We start from the raw sequence: 21677 nt of genomic DNA on the forward strand, positions 1-21677 counted from the left end.
AATAATAATTTATTTTATTTAATAATTGTGCGGAGCAGGAAAATAATTAACAAAATAAATTTGAATTTAGAAATTGGAATGCTGCGAACCACCCAATTCCTAACTCAAATTTCAAAATGGTAAAAACAAATTAACAAAATACGACTTGCGACTTGCGTTGTGAAATGTCAAATTGTTGAACAAACTCTCAGCTGATTAAGTAAAATTACACTTGTGAATTACATGCTATATGATATTTTTCAAAAACTGATGTTTCATAATAATTTTAATAATATTTAATGAGTTATTGCTTAAAAATATTAAGTTATATTATATTCCACGTATAACTATTTATAAATAATGTTTAATAAGGTACATACAATATTTGATTAATTCTTTTAGCTAAAATCTATCTAATATGTTCATCATGCCGAACATATTTACTGCTTCGATAATGACCTCAATGACAGTTGACAATTGACATTGACACGTCCAAAGTAGCGTGTTTCGCCGGCCAGGCGTTCAATTTAAATATTGTGTTAATAATTGAATGTTTTCGAACATTTTCAATCAAAAACGTTTTGTATCACTTGGAGAATATTTAAGGAGAATGGGTCGTAAAAATCGTAACGTAAATAAGTTCGCACAGCGAAAGCGCGAAAAAAGAGAACAAGTATTTTATCAATGTTTACAATCTATTCATGGTTTGTGTAAATAATGATTAAAATTATTAATTTTTATATACAATTTTAGGAGAAGAATCCACAGCCGAAGCCCACAGAAGATAATCGTAAACACTATGAAGATATAGTGAGAGAAAATGCTGTGTTTGAAGAGTATTATAAGGTTATTTTTCTTTATATTTTTAGGTTATTAGTAAAATCAGCTATTGTTTAAGCCCATTGCAACTTGGTCCACATATAATTGTATATCTTATCTAAATTAGAAACAGATGAAAAGTGCTGTAAAAATAATTAAACTAGATCTTCTGCATTTAAACAATTTTAAATAAGTCCAATAATTAATCAATTTTGCGTGAATGCATGAAGTTTCATGTCACATTTTACTTTTTCATTTTCTATGTTGGTTATTTATTAACGAAACTTCACATTATTTTATTATTATTCTATGAATTCTAGGCTCAAAAAGTGTGTCCTGATGCCGAATGGGACGAATTCATGAAATCCCTGAAAGAGAACTTGCCAACTGCGTTCAGGATAACTGGATCAAAATGTGAAGCCAATGCGCTAATGAAGATTGTAACAAGTCAATATTTCTCGGAGATACTCAATATGAAACTGAAGGTTGATGGTCAGGATGAGGAAATTAAACCTATTAATTTGCCTTGGTATGTACTTTTGATTTATCTAAGTGATAACCTTATTAAATTGTATTTTGCATTGCAATGGATCTTCCTATTAGATGTTTCTACTGCAACTCTGACTATTTTGCTAATGTAAATGAAAAATGAAACTCAAACAATTATTTATTTAATTGGACTTCTTCTAGGACTTTGGTCTCGGGCAAATACGAGACCATTAACCCGGCTCCAGGGATAATAGAGTCGCCTTCTCTATTCGTCCACTGGAGTAATTCCGGTCCGGCGCGTCCACGTCGCGGGGGTGGGCATCTCTCGTTTCCAGTAGGCCGGAACGAGCGGATGGCGAAGTTCGGACAGGGACCCAGTTTCGCGGGGTATAACGCGGACCCCTTGCCCGGGGTTACGGGTGAACAATCGGAGAAGGTTAACTCCGTCTATCAAAGTAACCCCTCCTCGCAGGCACCTTTATCGTAATCTAAAGTAATGGCTGTGGGAGTGCTGTACACTTAGGGCGGAGTGTACAGAAGGTTCGGCGGCGGAAGAACCCTCAACGGGTCAACGGCGGCGTTCCGGCTTTTCAGAAAAGTCACGTCCTTGGCGTCAGGTGGCAACCGGCCGTAAAAACAATCAGCCAAAACTTTACTTCCAGCACTCAATATGAAAAGTCAGTATAAAGAAAGTACTACAAATGCTAGGGCGTACCCTTTAAGCGACGGTCGATGCGAATCCCAAGTGAAATGTGCGTATAACACTAGGGCGTCCCCCGTAAGCGACGGCTCCCTACGCAACGAAACGAGATTGCGAATAGCGACTTGGAATATTGGTTCCATGACCGGACGCAGCCATGAATTGGCTGAGATTTTAAATAGAAGACGCATCAACATCTGCTGTGTCCAAGAACTGAAATGGAAGGGTTCGAAGTCCAGGGAAATCGGCCACAACTACCAACTAATCTACAACGGGTCATCAAACAGTAAGATCGGTGTGGGTGTTATACTCGATCAAAATTTTAAACAAAGAATCATCAAAGTGGAGCGAGTTAGCGACCGGATCATATATGTAAAACTGGCCATAGATAACCCTGCTTAAATATCATATCTACTTACGCACCCCAAATAGGCCATAGCAGCGAGGATAAAGAAACTTTTTGGGAGGAACTAGAAGAAACATTACTCAGTATACCTGCTACTGAAACAAAAATACTAGCTAGAGATCTAAACGGCCATGTCGGCAATGTCCCAACCACCGAAAGTACTGTCCATGGGGGTTTTGGCTACGGCTCACTTAACGATCAGGGAAAGAAAATACTTGAAGTCGCGAATAACTTTCAAATGCCCATCATTAACACTTTTTTCCAAAAGAAACCAGAACACCTCATAACTTACAAAAGCGGCACATCCGCTACACAAATTGATTATATCATGACTGATGCCTCACATCGCAAATATTTCAAGGACTGCAAAGTTATTCCGGGGGAACCACTTACAACACAACATCGTCTGCTTCTTGCCTGTCTGACTATTCCGAATCTTAGATTAAAAACCAAAATAAAACCCCGACCTCGTATTAAATGGTTTAACCTAGATAAGCCCCAAGGTAAAAGCCTCATCAACGAACTTGTTAAGTACCTCTCAGAAGATCTCGCTAAAACACAGGACGTTAACACGTTGTGGGATAATTTTCACTCTTTTGTCACAACTAATGCCAAAAAACAACTTGGCGAATCAAAAGGAAAACTTAACACAGGCAAAGAGGCCAGCTGGTGGACGCAGGAAGTTAAAGATAAACTAAAAGAAAAGAAAGGTCACTTTAAGAAATGGCAAGAAACACAGGATAACAATGATAGAGAGCTTTACAATATTTCTAAGAAAGAGGTTAAAAGCACAGTAGCCATAGCAAAGGCGGAAGCCGATAAAAGTTTCATACAACGTTTAGAAAACTGTGCAAACGAGGATCAAATTTTCAAAATAGCTAAATCGCGCCACTCACAAACCCAAGACTACAAACATAAGAAATATATAAATGATGAATCTGGCAAATTACTGACTACGGACAAAGACATAAACAGAAGATGGCACGATTATTTTCTACACCTTCTCAACGAGGAATATCCACAAGAAGAGATACCTAAACTACCTCCAACCTCGGGCCCAATAAACTTAATCGTACCGCTAGAAGTTAAAAAAGCACTATCCCGAATGAAAAATGGAAAAGCCCCCGGACCAGATGAAATCCCTGTAGAAGTATGGAAGAAAACCGGCTCTCAAGGTATCAACTGGCTCACTCATCTCTTTAATACAATCATTGTAGAGGGAATGCCTAATGCTTGGAGAACAAGCAACATGATTCCTTTATATAAGAACAAAGGAAGCGTGGCGGAATGCGGAAATTACAGAGCTATTAAGCTAATCTCGCACACCCTGAAGATCTGGGAGCGGGTTCTTATAGAGAGACTTAACAGCATCATGAAAATCACCTCTAACCAATGTGGATTCACCCGCGGCGTAGGAACCATAGACGCTATTCACACAATAAGGCTGCTGAGCGAACATTATAAATCACAAAGGAAAGACCTGCACTACATTTTTATCGACCTTGAAAAAGCCTTCGACAGAATACCCCGAAAACTCATCTGGACAGCACTCAGATCGCAGCTCGTTCCAGAAATGTATGTAAATTTAATCCAAGATACGTACCGTGATGTCACAACCCAAGTAATCTCACCGGCCGGAACCAGCGAACCATTCGAGGTTAAAGTAGGCGTGCATCAAGGCTCAGCTCTTAGTCCATTACTCTTCAATGTGGTCATGGACTACATCACAAAAGACATCCAAAAAGAGGCTCCCTGGACCCTGCTGTATGCAGATGATGTTGTTTTGATAAACGACTCATTAACAGGCATCCAAGCAGACCTTAACACATGGGTAGACGCTTTAGAAAAAAGAGGCCTAAGAGTGAGCAGACAAAAGACCGAATATATGCACGGAAACTTTTCTGGTCGGAGCGCGTCCCTGTCACCGTCTATTGCTGGCACACCTTTAAAGAAAGTAGATTCCTTTAAGTACCTTGGGTCAATTATAACATCAACAGGAAAAAGCGACGCAGACATAGAAAATAGAACGAAAACGGGATGGTTAAAATGGAGATCCCTTACAGGTGTTCTGTGCGACCCCAAGATCCCAATTAAAACAAAAGGTACAGTCTACAAAGGAGCAGTTAGACCGGCGTTACTGTATGGGTCCGAATGCTGGGCGGTGCGGAAACAGGACGAACAGATGATGCACGTCACAGAAATGAAAATGTTGAGATGGTCCGGCGGTGTCACAAGATTGGATAAAATTAAAAACAAGTACATACGAGGGTCCTTTAAAGTCGCGGATATCCGAGACAAGATGAGAGAGAGCAGACTACGGTGGTTTGGCCATGTGCAACGCCGTGACCCTGAACACATGACCCAGAAAGTAATGTTTATGACCACGGTAAACCAACAAAAAACAGGAAGAGGCCGTCCACCGACTAACTGGACTTCGACCATCAAAAAAGACCTAATGACGAAGGGCCTGACGCCTGAAGCTGCAAAGGACAGAACAATGTGGAGAAAGAGTGTTGGTTGTGCCGACCCCAAATAAATGGGATGAGGCAAGGGAGATGATGATGATGATGACTTCTTCTAGGAACACTTCAAAAAGGTCATGTTCCATCGTTACAATATTGTATTCATTTAAAAATGTTTCATGTTGGTTGAGATGGTTGTTAATCATCTAAATAGATGACGCGTGGTGTGTCCCTTAGACACATAAAACTGAAAGAATAGAATAAATTTGATCGCTCTGGCGGGTCACGAGTGGCAGAAACGATACAGGCCCAGTAGACAAAGTAACAATTACAAAACGATAACGAAGTTAGAAATCGCAAAAATGTATGGGATTGACATACGCCGCGTTAGATCACGTGGTCTATCTAATGTCAATCCCATACATTTTTGCGATTTCTAACTTCGTTATCGTTTTGTAATTGTTACTTTGTCTAAGGCCCCAGGTTCGAGTCCCTTCTCGTGAATTTTTTCTATTCTTTATAAATTTATATTCATCATTACCATTTACCATAGATTTGGAAAGCAGGTTCTCTGGAGAAGAACAGGCAGTCATTAAATTATATTAATCCATCAGGCCCCGGAATCACAGGCACAATAGAAAATATATTGTGTTGTGGCCCGATCGGGGCGCTCGGTGGTCAATGGGTTAAGATTATTTATATATACATCTTCGTAGGTACCCAGGTGGTCTAGCCTGGCAGTTACGCCTCTCTCGTACAGACATACGTCGCAGCGAACCTCTGTACAAGCTGCATAATTTCCTAGTAGCGGAGACTGCAGCGGGCGGTGTTTCGAGGCAAGAAGCTGTTTCTATGATACCCCCGGTGGCACTGCAAGTGGAGCCTCATCATAAGGTAATTACTTGCAGGCAATCTCATGTTATTTTTTTTGAAGTGAAAACTTCTTTAGCGCGTTGAGCACTTTTTTTTTTTTCAATATATATATTTGCAAAAAATCTAAATTAATGGTTAAATATAAAGGACATTACGAAATTAAACTCAAATATTTATTTCTTCAATTAGACTTCTTATTAAAGCGCTTTTGAATCGTCATAACATTTTTCAACATTAACCACTGATTTGGAAAGCATCTATGGAGAAGAGCCCGCAAGAAACTCCTACTATTCGTAAATCTGCATCAACCACAATAAATTAAATTAAAGTAAAAAAATCATTGAAAATGTCAAAAGAAATGGTATTTTATCGAATTGAATAAAAAATTTTAAACATTAACATGTCAGAGACACAACATCAATTTTGATAAAGTTTCCAAATCAGAAAGAATCATCGTCTAATAAAAACGTATTTCGAATATTACAATTTAAATTGAATAAATAAATTGTTATCTATTTTTTAGGTATTGGATATGTGTGCAGCGCCAGGGTCAAAAACGGCACAATTGATTGAATTTTTACATGCTGATGAAGATAAGATGCCCACGGGTGAGATAGCTTTTATAAATTTAATTTTTTAATATTATGCAATATGCAAGTTTACCATTCTAGCTGTAAAAAGTTTTAAGAGTCGTTAGGAATAATATGATGAATAAATCGTGTTTTAATTCAAGTGTATAAGATTTGATGGGTGATTGTATACCAGTTTTATTTTTAAACTAGCTGCTCCGAGCGGTTTCACCCCCATGGCTCCACTCTTGTTGGTCGTAGCTTGATGATGATATATATAGCCTATAGCCTTCCTTGATAAATGAGCTATCTAACACCGAAAGAATTTTTCAAATCGGACCAAAAGTTCCCGAGATTAGCGCGTTCAAACAAACAAACAAACTCTTCAGCTTTATAATATTAGTATAGATTGGTTTTTTGGCACAAAGAATGTCTCATTCAACTAGAATATATTTGGACAAAAATATGAAGATAATTTACATTTTTTTTTTTTTGTAATTTTTAGGCTTCGTAATAGCAAACGACGTGGATAACAGCAGATGTTACATGTTGGTACATCAAGCGAAACGGCTAAATTCACCCTCTATTATCATCACAAACCACGATTCCGCTGTAATGCCCACACTCACTATAACTGATCCACAGGTAATATAAATGTTATTTTTGTATATATTTTGTATTGGGTGTCCCACAAGGTTCTGTGCTTGGTCCTGTTTTATTAATTACTTATAAATGTAGTAAAAAGGTGCTTACGTGGTTTTCTTTTCCATAGATTTATCTGAATATTTTCATAGTAGTTGAACTATAAAAAGTTGTAATGATGAATGAAACAAAGAGAACTAACGCTAAATAGTAAAGAGAACTCGCTACTTAAAATATCAATGAAATTATTTGAAAATTAAACTTATTGAAGCAAAATTATAGCATTTGGTTCATCTAAAACCTACAACTTATTGAGTAACTAACTGGCTAATGTCCGAAAAAATATTTTTATTTTCAAATTATTGAAATGAAACTTCTATAAGCGTCATAGTTAAAATTTTTAAAGTCGCGTCATGGTAATACCGTCACGTCAAGGAGTCAGCCAATGAGTATCTTTGAATCCTGCCAAAAGAAAAAAGAGCGTGTGTGCGCACACGCTCTTTTTTTCGAATTAATAAACATTTTTACTTTTAGAACCCAGAAGCGACAAAACCACTGAAATTCGACCGAATACTGTGCGATGTGCCATGTTCAGGAGACGCCACTTTACGGAAAAACCCCGATATTTGGCTCAAGTGGTCTACCGGCAATGGGAACAATTTGCATGGGTGAGATTTTATAAATAATACATCCTACTAATATTATAAATGCGAAAGTTTGTATATTTGTTTGTTTGTTACTTTTTCACGCAAAAACTGCTGAACCGATTTTCATGAAATTTAGAACACACGTAGAGGGTCACTTGGATAGTTATACACATAGGATAGTTTTTATCCCGAATATCCCACGGGAACGGGAACTATAATATAGCATATTTAAACAAATTTATAAGTGAAGTCCCATGACCCCAAGTGGGTAAGGGGCAGATGCATTATGCATACATCTGTTTCACTGATCGATTTCCTTTAGGGACAAGTAGGTGATCAGCCTTCTGTGTCCTGCCAGACCGAGACATTATTTTTTCTCCGTCTCCACCGGGAATCGAACCCAGGACCCCTCTTCCGTTTCTTTTAAGTTGATTATCTCACACTGTTATAAAGAAGTAGCAAATCTTAATATATTTCTTTTTATTAAATTTAATTATTATTATAAATTGGTTTATTTTGTAATAATGATAATGTAACTACCACCGAAATCTTTCGTAAAATTCTACTATATCTTCTATTATATAAAAATAAGTCGGGTTTTCCTTCCTGACGCTATAACTCCAGAACGCACGAACCGATTTCCACGGTTTTGCATTCGTTGGAAAGGTCTCGGGCTCCGTGAGGTTTATAGCAAAGAAAAGGTGTCTCTGGTGGCGAAACGGAGTTCGCCCGGTTTGCTAGTTTATAATATATTTTTTGCATATTTACCATTCAATTATTCCTTCCAGCATCCAATACAGAATCCTCCGTCGTGGCTGTGAGCTCCTCGAGCTAGGAGGTTATCTCGTCTATTCCACTTGTTCTTTCAACCCCATAGAGAACGAAGCTGTGGTCCATAGACTGCTACAAGAGGCAGGGGACAGTGTGAGACTGGTCGATGTGGCTGAGAAACTGCCTGGATTGAAGTTTATTAAAGGTATATCTATACTTAATATGTATTATAAAGCTGAAGAGTGTGTTTGTTTGTTTGAACGTGCTAATGTCAAGAAATACTGGTCCGATTTGAAAAATTCTTTCGGTGTTGGGTAGCATTTATTGAGGAAGGCTTGGCTATATATCATCACGCTAAGACCAACAGAAGCGGAGCCACGCGGTCGAAACCGCGGGGCGCAGCTAGTTACTTTATACCTTTAATAAACTTTAATTAAACTTGATGATATATAATATAGCCTGTAGCCTTTCTCGATAAATGGGCTATCTAACACCGAAAGAATTTCTCAATTCGGTTCATTAGTTCCTGAGATTAGCGTGTAGAGAACTGTAGAGGGGTTGTTAACTCAAGACATTTCAGATTGTAATGATTTTATTTGTACACAGTTCCCGTATTTATACAAAAAATTGACCAAAAACAAAACTAATCAGAATTCAAATTTTGAAATTGAAATTTAGAATGCGCTCTGATTAAGAAAAAGAATGCGCCGGCTTGTACACAATATGATATATAAATACTCTATGCATGTCTCCCATAGTGTCCCCCCTCAAGCGAAGCGAACATTTTTCTTGACGACGCGTCCACTTCTTGTAGTGTAGGGACGTGCCTTGTCCGTGTTGTAGTCTGAAGCAGGCACTGACGTCGTAGCACTTGTAGGAGTAGGTGTGGATGCTACTGCTGTGCTTGCCATACCTTCAACCTCTTCGTTTAATATGTATGCAGGCTTGAGTCTCTCAATTTTACTATTGAGCGTCATATTGTTCTCCGTCAGTTGTGCGATCCTCTGCTGCAGCAGCGCCATCTGCTTCTCATCTCCTCCACTCTCTGGAGGTTTTGCTGGCGGTTTCAAGCACGTGAACCTTCTCCCTTGCTGAATTCAATTCCCTAGCCAATTGTTCTGCATTGTGTTCAGCTATCGCCTGTGACTGTTGCGCGTCCTTCAGTTTCATCTGAGTCACCTTCAAGAGATCCGGTATGGGAGCTAACTCTTGCAGTTTTTCTTGGAACTTCAACTTCACTTTCTGTATTTCCAAATTGATCTGTTCACTGATTCTAGAGTTGTCCATGTCCATCATGTCCATTTGACGCTTGACGCCGTTGTCCCTCTACTAATTGTTGCGCTTGGAGGTACTTTAATCTTTCAGCTGATCATTCTGTTTCTTCATCAACAGCCTCAGTTCATCGATTTCTTCTCTCGCCTCCCTATAACACTGCTTCAGAGCCCTAACATTGACCTCTTGTTCAAACGCCTGTTCCTTTGTCCCCATCATCATGTTTGTTTGTGTTTTCAAACTTTCGAACTTCATTTCTAATTCCCTAAGCCTGTTTTGCACTTCACGGTGTTGGCATCTCTCTTTTTCTAACTCGTCAGTAGCTTCTGAGTAGCTCTAATACCAGGGTGGCATAGTCCGTGTTGAGCGTTAAATGCCATATAACGGTATGCCTTCGGTAGAAAGGGACGGGGCGATGCGCTTGATAGCTCGCACGTACAGCGCCGAGACTATGATCCGAGGCGTCAGTCATGATGGCAAGGGAGCAGCCAGGAATGGGAAAACATAATGTTGTCGCTTCTGTGATGCTTTGACGGCATTTCTCAAAAGCTTCAATTGCTGCAGTAGTCCATTCGATAGTCGTTCTTCTTTCTATTATGTAGATACTTGTTTAATTCATTTTGTAGATGTGCTTAGTTCGGTAGGCAGTCTCTGTAAAAGATGGTAGCAGCCTGGACTGGATGGAGACGGGGGCCAGCTCGCAGTGCTTTTCTTCATAGTGTGGTTAGTCTTTTTCTTCCATGTTTTCTATTTGCTCCGTCGGAGGTCACCAATTGTAGAGAACTGTAGAGGGGTTGTTAACTCAAGACATTTCAGATTGTAATGATTTTATTTGTACACAGTTCCCGTATTTATACAAAAAATTGACCAAAAACAAAACTAATCAGAATTCAAATTTTGAAATTGAAATTTAGAATGCGCTCTGATTAAGAAAAAGAATGCGCCGGCTTGTACACAATATGATATATAAATACTCTATGCATGTCTCCCATAAGCGCATTCAAACAAACAAACTGTACAGTTTCATAATATTGAGTAAAGATTATTGAAACAGTGGAAAAGGTTTATAAATAAAATGTACGAATTTGTAGTATGTACCAACATTTCCATATCAAGTTTGAATGAAAAAAAAATTGGTTGTCTGTAAAGTCGGTTCACTGACGATAGTTGAACGTGACAACGTCCGATTGTGCTTCTTTGTCGCTCGTTCCGCGCTCTCGCTTGCACTTCAAGCCTTACATGGAACGCCTCAGAGCGAGGTAACGCCGCATGAGTCATGTTTTTTCGTGCGTGCAGCCGGCTCTATCGAATTATAAGACGTTGTCACGTCAAGAGAAAACTGTTATTGAAAAACAAATCAAAAGTAATTTCCAAAATTATTGTTCCCAGGTATGACATACTGGAGACCGGCATCAAAAGACATGGTGTTCTACGAGAAATACGAAGATGTACCGGAAAAATGGCAGACGGTGGTCAGACCGCAGATGTTCCCGCCAACTCCTGAAAACGCTGCTAAATATCACTTGGATAAGTGGTGAGTAAATAAAATGAGCGTGTGTGCCGAGCACACGTGTCAGAAGTGAAACTTCTTTGGCAAGAGTCAAAGATACCAAAATAATCGCCCTATTCCATGACTTGAGGGTATTGCCATGACGCGATCTTGAAATTTTACTCTAAACGCGCCTAAAGAATTTTTACTTTACTTGAACTTTACCCGCGGTTTCGTATGCACTTTCAAAGGAAATTCCCAAGCTAATGAGATGTTTCACAGCGGCAAAAATTAGGCACAAAAACCTATATAAAGAAACAAAAATTTAAAATCATAAATTGCAAGTAGTAGTTATATGTAGAGCTCCCAAATTAAATTAAATAAATATTGCAATTATCAAGCCCATTTCTAATTGGCCGGATTATTATTTATTATCGCACAAATAGATACTTTGACTAACTACATAGTAAAATTATCGTATTTTTAGTGTTTTCTATTATATTTTAAATCATTGCCAAGCAATAAGCATCATCAAAATTCGTTCAATGGTTTTCGCGTGGTTTTGTCCGTTTATAATATTACACTGTAATGCATATGTATTATTATGTTATTATCTGCACTTTAAACTTTCAGCATAAGAATCCTACCGCACCATCAAGACACAGGCGGTTTCTTCGTCGCTGTATTCGAGAAAGTCAACCCTCTACCCTGGGAAAAAGACCAGAAAGATCAAAAAGATCAAAAAGAAGAGTTAAAAGAAGAAGTAGAGAAGAAAGAAGAGAAGAAAGAGCCTCCGAAGAAAAAGAGAAGACTGGGGGGTTATAAGGAGGATCCGTTTGTGTTCTTTTCTGGGGAGAATGAAGATGTATTTCCGTCTATTAAGGAGTATTATGATCTGAATGAATTTGACGCTTCGTGTTTATTGACCAGGTTATTATTTTTTAATTTTAATTGTTAATTCAGAATTTGTAGCTTATTTAAAGAATTCATAATCTTTAATTGGTCTGAAATAATTAATAAAATAAAAAGAGCGTGTTAGCCGAGCACACGTGTTAGAAGTGAAACTTCTTTGTCAAAGTTCTAAGATACCAAAATCGTCGCCTTTCTCCATGACGTGACGTTATTACCATGACGCGACCTTGGAATATTACTCACATCGCGCCTAAAGAAGTTTCTCTTCAAAAACTCAATTGAAACAGTTATGACGTCACAACATGGCGATGAGTCGATCCTATTCTTAGTTGGATCGCAAATTATTTACATATAACAACTTTCCATTAGATTTAGATAAATATACATCCTCCTTTAAAGAAAAAATTGGTTGTCTGTAAAGTCGGCTTACTGACAATAGTTGAACGTGAAAACGTCCGATTGTGCTTCTTTGTCGCTCGTTCCGCGCTCTCGCTTGCACTTTAAGAATTACATGGAACGCCTCAGAGCGAGGTAACGCCGCATGAGTCATGTTTTTTCGTGCGTGCAGCCGGCTCTATCGAATTATAAGACGTTGTCACGTCTAAAAAAAATATTATGTTTATAATTAAAATATTAATAATATATTTAATTATTACAGATGCCACGTAGGTAAAAAGAAGAACATTTACCTAGTTTCTCCTATCGTAAAAGATATAGTGAAAAGGAACGAAGCCAATATTAAAATAATAAACACAGGAGTGAAAACCTTCGTGCGATGTGATAATAAGAACATGACTTGCGCTTTTAGGTAAGTAACTCAGAAGTAACTTGGGGTACATAGAAATATTTATTATTCGCACATGGGAATTATTTTCTGGCCAAATATTATAAGACATTTTGAGCAGTTGAATTTTTGGTTCATAGTTTATTGATTACCAATTCGTCTTTAAATCTATGACTTGATTCTTTCTATCGTTATTAGACGGGATGATATTTTAATAAATATTTAGTTAAAAAGTTAGAAAACACCAAACAATATTACTTACATACTATATTAAACAACTACACTCTGAATTACTTACCTAAAAGTTTGACTGACCGGTTGACTTGGTAGGTGGTGGCCCTGCGTTCCAAGCCAGAGGTCGTGGGTTCGATTCCCACCCGGGGCAAATATTTGTGTGATGAACATAGATGTTTGCTCTGTGTCTGGGTGTTAATTATTTATATGAGTATTTATTTAAAATTATATATGTATGTTTATCAGCCAACAGCCATCTGGTTTCCATAACACAAGCGAAAGCTTAGTATGGGATCAGATCGTACCGTGTGTGAAAATTGTCCTGAAATATTTAATTTAATTTAAATGTTTGAGCGACGTTGTGTAAAATAATAATTGAAATTACCATTTTATTTAGTGGCAGTAATGTTTAAAGTCTTATCTATGTCTTACTATAAATACATTACAAACAAACTAATCCTATCCAAAGGTTGCCTGGCAGAGATCGCTTGAAAGCGATAAGGCCGCCTATTTAACATGTTGTATCTGTCTTATATGTTTTTTTTTTTCTTTTCTTTTCTTTTCTTCTGTATGTGTGTGTTAAATAAAGAATTTTGTATTGTATTGTATTGTACATTAGTATCAGTCGTTAGATAACTCTGCCTTACATACGTGTAGGCAGAGTTTAGCTTCAGACAATTTTCGAGCATGATTGAGTCTAGATTTTCATTAGGATACATGATCGTTTATTTCTATTTTTTTGTTAAGTTTCTGTTATCTGTATATATATAAAAGAAAGTCGTGTTAGTTACTCCACTTATAACTCAAGAACGGCTGAACCGATTTAGCTGAAAATTAGAGAGGAAGTTTAGAGCCAGGAGAAGGACATAGGATACTAAATATGTACCACGGGCGAAGCCGGGGCGGACAACTAGTTGTTTATACATATTTTTCAATTATAATATATTTTTCTTTTAATGTATAAAATATATTAATTTCTAGGTTATCCCAAGAGGGGTTACAAAGTATAGTCCGATACATAGGTCCCAAAAGACGAGTGCAAATACTAAAAGAGGACCTTATAGTTGTTCTACAAAACGATGACGTCAGCAACCCCCCACATTTGACCATGTTCTCTGAACACACGCAGAAACTTGTTAAGGATTTACGTAAGTATTTTTATTTACTTGATTGTGTCATATTAGTAAATCTGTTTATTTGCTTGATATTAACTGTAATAAAATAAATATGTGCCAGGTCAATGTTGTCTGTATGTTGAAAACGGCTATAACCATTTTCATGAAATTTGGTTAAAGCAAGTAGTTTCGTGTAGCTTTTAGGCAATAAACTAAGTAAATTTCATAATAATAATCCATAATATTTATCTGTGAGTGATTCAAATTTAATTTTTTGGGAAATAACCTTAAAATCGTCAGGACCGTTTTCGAGATACTGTCAGCCATATTCCGATTATCATATTTTACGAAATAGTCACTAAAAATACACTTTTCTTGTATTAATACACACTAAAATCTTTTTTTTTTTCTATATTTAGCATCAGGTAGTTGCGTGCTCGAATACAACGATGAAGGCATGGAATTAAAACTAGTTGGTTGGCGCGGCGTTCACTCGCTTCGGGCGTACACGGCTTCGTCTGATACAGTACATTATCTGAGATTGTTAGGCGCTGACTATAGTAAATATGGTGAGTATTGTTAAAAAGTTTGTTTCTTCAGTTAGACTTAATTTAAAAGCACTTTTGAATCGTCTAATCAAAATTGTCAAATTGTATAATACCTATAAATAATCAAATTAGCATATCTTGACAAATTATAACTTCGTCTTAACTATCATCTCTGTTTGAATATAATTTTCGTTTTATTTGTTTCATAAATAAAATATAGTAATATAATATACCAATAGATATTAGATATTCCAAAATGTCCAATTTATCACAATTCTTTACAATTTTTCTTAATACAAATAATAATTTCGCAGATTTAAACAAATTCAAAAAAACAGAAGTTCCAGAAAATTCTGAAGCGACAGAAAACACAGACGATATTGCAATGGCGGGAGATGGTTCAAACGAAATTGAACCTAACGGAGTTAACGAGAGTAAAGGAGATGTAGGGAAGGAAGATAGTAAATAAGATTCAATTTTGTATGACATTTATTAATTATATTTGTTATATTATTTAGTGGGTGTTTTTATTTTTGCTCTGTTTTTTGGAAGGAAAATACCGAGCAGTTGAGTTGATGATAAAAAGGAGCGTGTGTGCCGAGCACACGTGTCAGAAGTGAAACTTCTTGGGCAAGATTATCTTTGATAACAAAATCATTGCCTCACTCCATGACTCGAATTAAGTTTAAAAATGATTAAGTATCTAGTTAATTACCGATGAAAAGTAATTCCTTTGTACACACCCGAGGGCATATTTGATGAGTTTCATATTTTTTGCTTTAAAACAAACAAAACATGAACGCGACCATCGCGCTAAAGCGACTGAGTGCAGTGTAGCCGGTTGACCTATGTTGAGCGGAACATAAGTGATGTAGGCGGTGTCGTCTCCATACGTAGTAATAGTATCTCAATGTAATTATCATCAAATGGATTCAGTGGTTTATTCGTAAAAGATTACAAACTGTTATTCATGTATCCAAATTTATAATATCTTTGTATTAGTTAGTAGGAAAGAATTTAGATTATTGTAAAATAGTTTTAATTTTTTAAATAAACAAGTTAGAAAGTACGTTGTAGAAGTGTGTATATGTATCGACGAAGTCAGGGTACAAGTAACTTATCTATACAAATATTATAAAGAGGAAAGGTTTGATTTTTTGTTTGTTTGTTAGTTTGTATGAATTGAATAGGCTCCGAAACTACTTGGCAGATTTGAAAAATTCTTTCACTGTTGGAAAGCTACATCATTTCTGAGTGACATAGGCTAGGTTTTATCCCGGAAATCCCACGGGAACGGAAACTATGCGGGTTTTTTTTTGAAAACGCGGGCGAAGCCGCAGGCGGAAAGCTAGTGTTCAATAAAATAAAACACAAATCAAATTAAAAACGTTTATTTCCACCTCGCTATTCAACGATAACAAACAATTACAAATTAATATCTAATACAAATATTTAGGCTTCGTATCGTTAAAAAAATGGCGGGAGAAATTTTAAAAGCGCCATTTTAACAGCAATCGTCATGAATAGGTACAGAAAAAAAATTCAAACTGTCGACTCAAATGATTAATAAAAAATTATAGTAGGTAATGCTATCCCCTTCTGTCATACAGAAACGAGTTATGGTTAGAAAAGGACAGATTGAAAATTTGTGCTAATTTTTGGATAGGTTTCAGCAACACAACAATAAACAAAAATGTTAATATTACGGCTAATTTATTTTAGACAGAACGTAACCAAATATTCACAAAATAAATAAATAAATAATAACCTGAAAGTACTAAAAAAGCATTTCCTGTGCATATATACAAAATTGCTGTTATCCCTTAACCTTCTACCTAAATTAAGACTAACTGTGCAGGCTGTAGGAAGTGAATTTAACATTTATTATCGGAATTTTGGCGCTGGTTACCATCGCATATAACCAATGAGAATCCTTCGTATATCAAATCGTAAAACCATGTCAATTGTATAGAAACCAGTGGCAAAATATACATATATTCAATACAAGATACACACTTTCACACTTGCATTTAATTTAAAATTCAATTCATTGCTCTCAGTCCATCATAAAATTTTGAAAATATACTAATTTAAAAATAAATTTGGAAAATCCAAAAGTGCACGCCTCATAATTTTTTTTTAATAAATATCTATTTATTAATTATTATTTTTGTTTATTTAATAACAATTAAACCACATCGAATCAGACCCTGAAAAATGAAAGGGTTCTATTCCTGAGCATACTCAAGCGTAAGAGAAAAAAAAAGACTCGATTAGTAAAGTATTTCGGTCGCTATCGTGTTAACAAGAAAAAGGATCCGCACATACAGACACACGGACGTCCAAGACAGAACTTTTTTAAACTGTTTTTTAACTAGTTTAAATAACAAAAATGACATCAAAAATATCATGAACGTTAAAAATAGTGTTTTTTCTTAATATGTGTGTGAATGTATTATCTTACAAGTGCAATGTATGATACATAAAGACATTTTAAGTTTGAAAAATCAGATGTTTTGCGCGAAGTGACAGTAGTACCCACCTCAACGCTTCGCTTATGAGGCGTGCAATATCTTAAAATATGATACTGCTTTACATTTAACGTAAAACGTATCATTATTTAAAGGCGTTTAATACTCGAGTGAATAAATACAATAAAATACTTTATTATTACCAATTGAGCCAAAACTGATCAGCTGTTGATTAGTGGTTACCATTTACAACCAACCGCCAACGTAATAACTTTGGCATCCGAAAATCGCCGATGCAAAATGGTACAGTAAGTACAGTTAATACTTTTTTTACTAATAACTTTCACTTTATTTGGCCATTTTCAAACATTAGTCCATAATCCATATTCCAAAATTTAATGTAATTATGTGTTTTTATTAATTAACGTGCATGTTAACTTACTGGCCCAAAAATGTTTTAATGAAAGAAAAAACAGCAACTCTTCCCGCGAAAATTTAAAATCGCGAGAAGCCGTGCTCACCACGTGCTCACCATACAGGACGAAAAAAAATCCAAGAAAACACATTGATTGTTGTTGCCATGTTGGTACCACAGAGCGCAGATAAACGTAAAATGTAAATGAAGTATGTACATACCATACAAGAATAAATTCGCAATTCAACTTTTTATTTACAATTAATTCGAGAATTAATGGCATTTTTAGGAGTTGAGGTGAGGTTGTGCATGCTAGGTTGTTATTTATATTTATTTATTTATTAATTAAAGTTCATACAAACACCGTTAATTTAAGTAACACAAACAGAAATAATATAGCGACTTTAAACCCAGACTGTTTCATTGAAGACAGATAAACGGTTTTAAAACGCGATTATTCATTGTATCTGGAGTCTGGACATTGACATTTTTTATTATTACTTAAAAATAATTGAGTCTTGAGATTACATAAAAATATCATTACGTGTCTAAAATATAGCAACCGAAACAATTTAAAAAAATAACTCGTTTTTAAATCGTAACTGCAATCGAACTAAATTGTCAAAGTAAGCAACGAACAAATATCATTTTGTTAATTTCCGTTAAATAAATTACAAAATAATCCATTTTAGCACTAAATAATTGAAAACAAATAATTTAACAAAGTCCTATTAACGAAAATATACAACCCATAACAATTTTCCTTTTTCCCGTTGTTTATACTGGTCATGAATTATTTTTTAACGTTTTAAACTGTTCAGGCATAAATCTAATCTCAGTTTAACGAATATGAAGCAAATTCACAGCCACTATAAGAAAATTAACACTTATTTACAAAATGTACTTTCTTAAATGCATTCTGGTGCTCTTATTATTAATCTACTAATACTAAAAGTTTACACTTACAACTTTCATACATCTTTTTCTAAAAGAAGCTAATAAACTCAAGATTGCCAAATAAATTTATAGAAAGAGAATAAAAAAGTTTGGAAAATCCAAAAGTGCACGCCTCATAATTTTTTTTTAAATAATTATTTATTAATTATTATTTTTGTTTATTTAATAACAATTAAACTACATCGAATCAGACCCTGAAAAATGAAAGGGTTCTATTCCTGAGCATACTCAAGCGTAAGAGAAAAAAAAAAGACTCGATTAGTAAAGTATTTCGGTCGCTATCGTGTTAACAAGAAAATCCTCCGCACATACAGACACACGGACGTCCAAGATAGAACTTTTTTAAGCTGTTTTTTAACTAGTTTAAATAACAAAAATGACATCAAAAATATCATGAATGTTAAAAATAGTGTTTTTTCTTAATATGTGTGTGTATGTATTATCTTACAAGTGCAATGTATGATACATAAAGACATTTTAAGTTTGAAAAATCAGATGTTTTGCGCGAAGTGACAGTAGTAGGTACCCACCTCAACGCTTCGCTTATGAGGCGTGCAATATTAAAAAAATTGGTTGTTTGTAAAGTAGGTTTACGATCGAGATGTTTACGTGATAACGTCTTATTGGTGGCAGCGCTCGAGATGAGACGGGAGATCGGTCCGTCTCTCTCTCGTTATACCTGCGATCGCGCTCGTGAGGTTTTGGTGTGACACAAGTTTCTGAACATGTCACCCGACTAAAACGATTTTAAAAACGTTATCACGTTAAATTATAATATAATGTCGCGTTACAAATCATTCCATATTGGTACGTTTGCATAAAAATACAACGTTAAATCATGACCCTAGAAGTTATGTTTTACTCTCTACACTATAAATTACTTACCCTGAAAAAATATCAATTTTGCTATGTATTATGTACTTAGGGCGTATTCAGAAAGAAAGCTTGAAACTTATAAGCGCTTATCGGCGCTTGTCAACGCTGGTTCGTTCTACACAAAGGAAGTAGGTTGAAGAAGACCAAAACAAATTTTATATGACAGCGCTTGTTGGAAGTTATCGGCGCCGATCAGCGCTTATCGGCGCGTGTTCATATATTTTCCTGCGCGGAAAAAAAAAAAACAACACAACAACACAAAACTTACAAGCGCCGATAAGCACTTATAAGTTTCAAGCTTTCTTTCTGAATACGCCCTAACTCCGTAAATAACCAAACTGGTATCACTGTTGCAACTAGAATGGCATATAATTACAACGTATCGCAAATCATTAATTCATTATGCAAATGTTAACTATGTATGGACAAATGTTCGCATATGCATAAGTTATATGGGATCGGTTCTTATCCAAGTATATTTAAATAGGTATTAAGTAATAAATCTAACAATTATTAACAAGCTAACCCATCTGCTTTTTTTTTCTTTTTCACAATTGTCTATGCCATGCTATACCTAACAATCTATTTCAGGCTACTTAGTAAATATAAAAAAACGACTTATAATTTGATTTTAACACTGCATAAATTAAATTTAGGTTTCAATTCATTGAGGTATTATTACTACGTAGTACTTGTATACGTAGTATATTATTATTAGTCTGTGGTAGTACATAGTAAATCACTGTTTAAATTATAATATTTTTCTATAGGTAGGTTAGTCCTAAGACCTACAAGTACAAGGAAAACCGAAAAAGTATTAAAAAAATCTCGGATGAGACGGGAATATTTGTTTGAGTAAGTAATTGTTTCTCAAAAATATTCTACAAAATTTAAATTTGTTATACGTCCAAGAAATAGATGTTAGATATAGTTTCTGATTCAATGACCGCGACCCAGTATCACAGGGGTGATGTGGTTTATCTACCCTATTTAAATTTAGTATTACTACTTTTAATTACTAGAAATTTTCCCTATTAACCTATACTACGTCCTACATAAGGTTTAAAACATTAAAAGTTGTTCTTTTAAATACATCGCTTCTCATTCATGACAACTATAAACAACGCGAAAGTTTCAATGATTCCAAACTTAAAGTAATAACCAAGGTAATAACAATAAACCATAAAGATAACATATTAAAAAGTATTGCTTGATAATCCGATATTATACTTATTTAACATTGGATAATACCTTAACTTATTTAGAAAATTACTGATACTTGGGACGGGGATTTAGTATAATATCTATGGTCAGAATAAATACAGATTAAAAATACAAGCGAGTTTTCCCGCGCTGTCACTTAAAAATATGGCACGTCATTTCAAACAATAATTAAAAAGTTTTGCAGCCAGTTTCTGAATTGATTATTTTTTATTTTAAAAAAATTAGGATATGCACATGAAAATTTAGAATGAAATGATGCTCTGATTACCAATTTCTTGATAATACATGACACTTCATATTTTAAGTTGTTATTTATTTAAGATTAGTTCAGAAAGTACCAAATTGTTTGAAATAGAATTCGAATTCCAAAACAAATCACTAATTCTCTTCTCAGTTCAGAAACAAGCTGCAATTTTACATTACAAATAATTAATAACTATAGATTAATGAAGCTTAATAATCTTAATAATTTATAATCGTTTTTAAACGCAAACTGATCATTGTGCGTGACGGAATAATATCGTGTGGACGGTAAAATACGGACTCGAAAATAAGACGGTTAGGAATTGACATTGAGGTTAGTTTTTCATTTAGTTTATTAAAATAATAATAAAGCGTCAAAATTAACATAATTTTAATACACACATCCTATACATGCTATAGTATAGAATGTAGGTATATTGATATTCTGTTCTGTTCTGAATATATGTTTGTATTATGTTTTTCGTGATAGAATAAGTGCGACTTTCCAAACGGATTTGAATTTGTATAAAGCTGCGTCCACACTGGCGGCCTTTTTAGCACAAGACGAGTTAAAAATCGTCAATACACATGTGTATTGTTTGTTATGTAAGCAGAATGCAGATAGCCAGATAAAACATTTATAAATTGTAATTCGGACATTTTAAATAAATGTAATAGAGGAATTAGGCTTAGGCTTGGTGTTATAAGCTACCGCAAGTGTGGCAGTTTACGTATTCTATAAAACACAACTTTAAGTTTTGCTTGTGCCGATCACAACTT

At 35.4% G+C, this 21677-nt stretch overlaps 1 protein-coding gene across 1 annotated transcript; it reads left to right on the forward strand.

The window, feature by feature from the left end:
- The first annotated feature begins 479 nt into the window (after positions 1-479).
- Nsun2 (tRNA (cytosine(34)-C(5))-methyltransferase Nsun2) lies at positions 480-15228 on the forward strand. The gene is made up of 14 exons (XM_089710562.1): positions 480-652; positions 733-825; positions 1119-1327; positions 5572-5749; positions 6252-6336; positions 6803-6942; positions 7474-7607; positions 8375-8562; positions 11019-11163; positions 11752-12048; positions 12689-12838; positions 14030-14196; positions 14583-14732; positions 15026-15228. The coding sequence occupies exons 1-14, from the start codon at positions 530-532 to the stop codon at positions 15178-15180; spliced, it is 2214 nt and encodes a 737-aa protein (XP_089566688.1). The 5' UTR covers positions 480-529; the 3' UTR covers positions 15181-15228.
- The last annotated feature ends 6449 nt before the right edge of the window (positions 15229-21677 follow it).

Source organism: Colias philodice, chromosome 25, assembly GCF_061535455.1.
Source record: "Colias philodice isolate Cphi_HAF_F1 chromosome 25, ilColPhil1 Martin Lab GWU primary, whole genome shotgun sequence".
NCBI lineage: Eukaryota > Metazoa > Arthropoda > Insecta > Lepidoptera > Pieridae > Colias > Colias philodice.

Excerpts from the sequence above, each read along its gene's own strand:
- Nsun2 (XM_089710562.1), top strand. The coding sequence starts at position 530 with ATGTTTTCGAACATTTTCAATCAAAAACGTTTTGTATCACTTGGAGAA. Across the intron at positions 653-732 it reads AGCGCGAAAAAAGAGAACAA|GAGAAGAATCCACAGCCGAA; the intron begins GTATTTTATCAA and ends ATACAATTTTAG. Across the intron at positions 6,337-6,802 it reads TGAAGATAAGATGCCCACGG|GCTTCGTAATAGCAAACGAC; the intron begins GTGAGATAGCTT and ends TGTAATTTTTAG.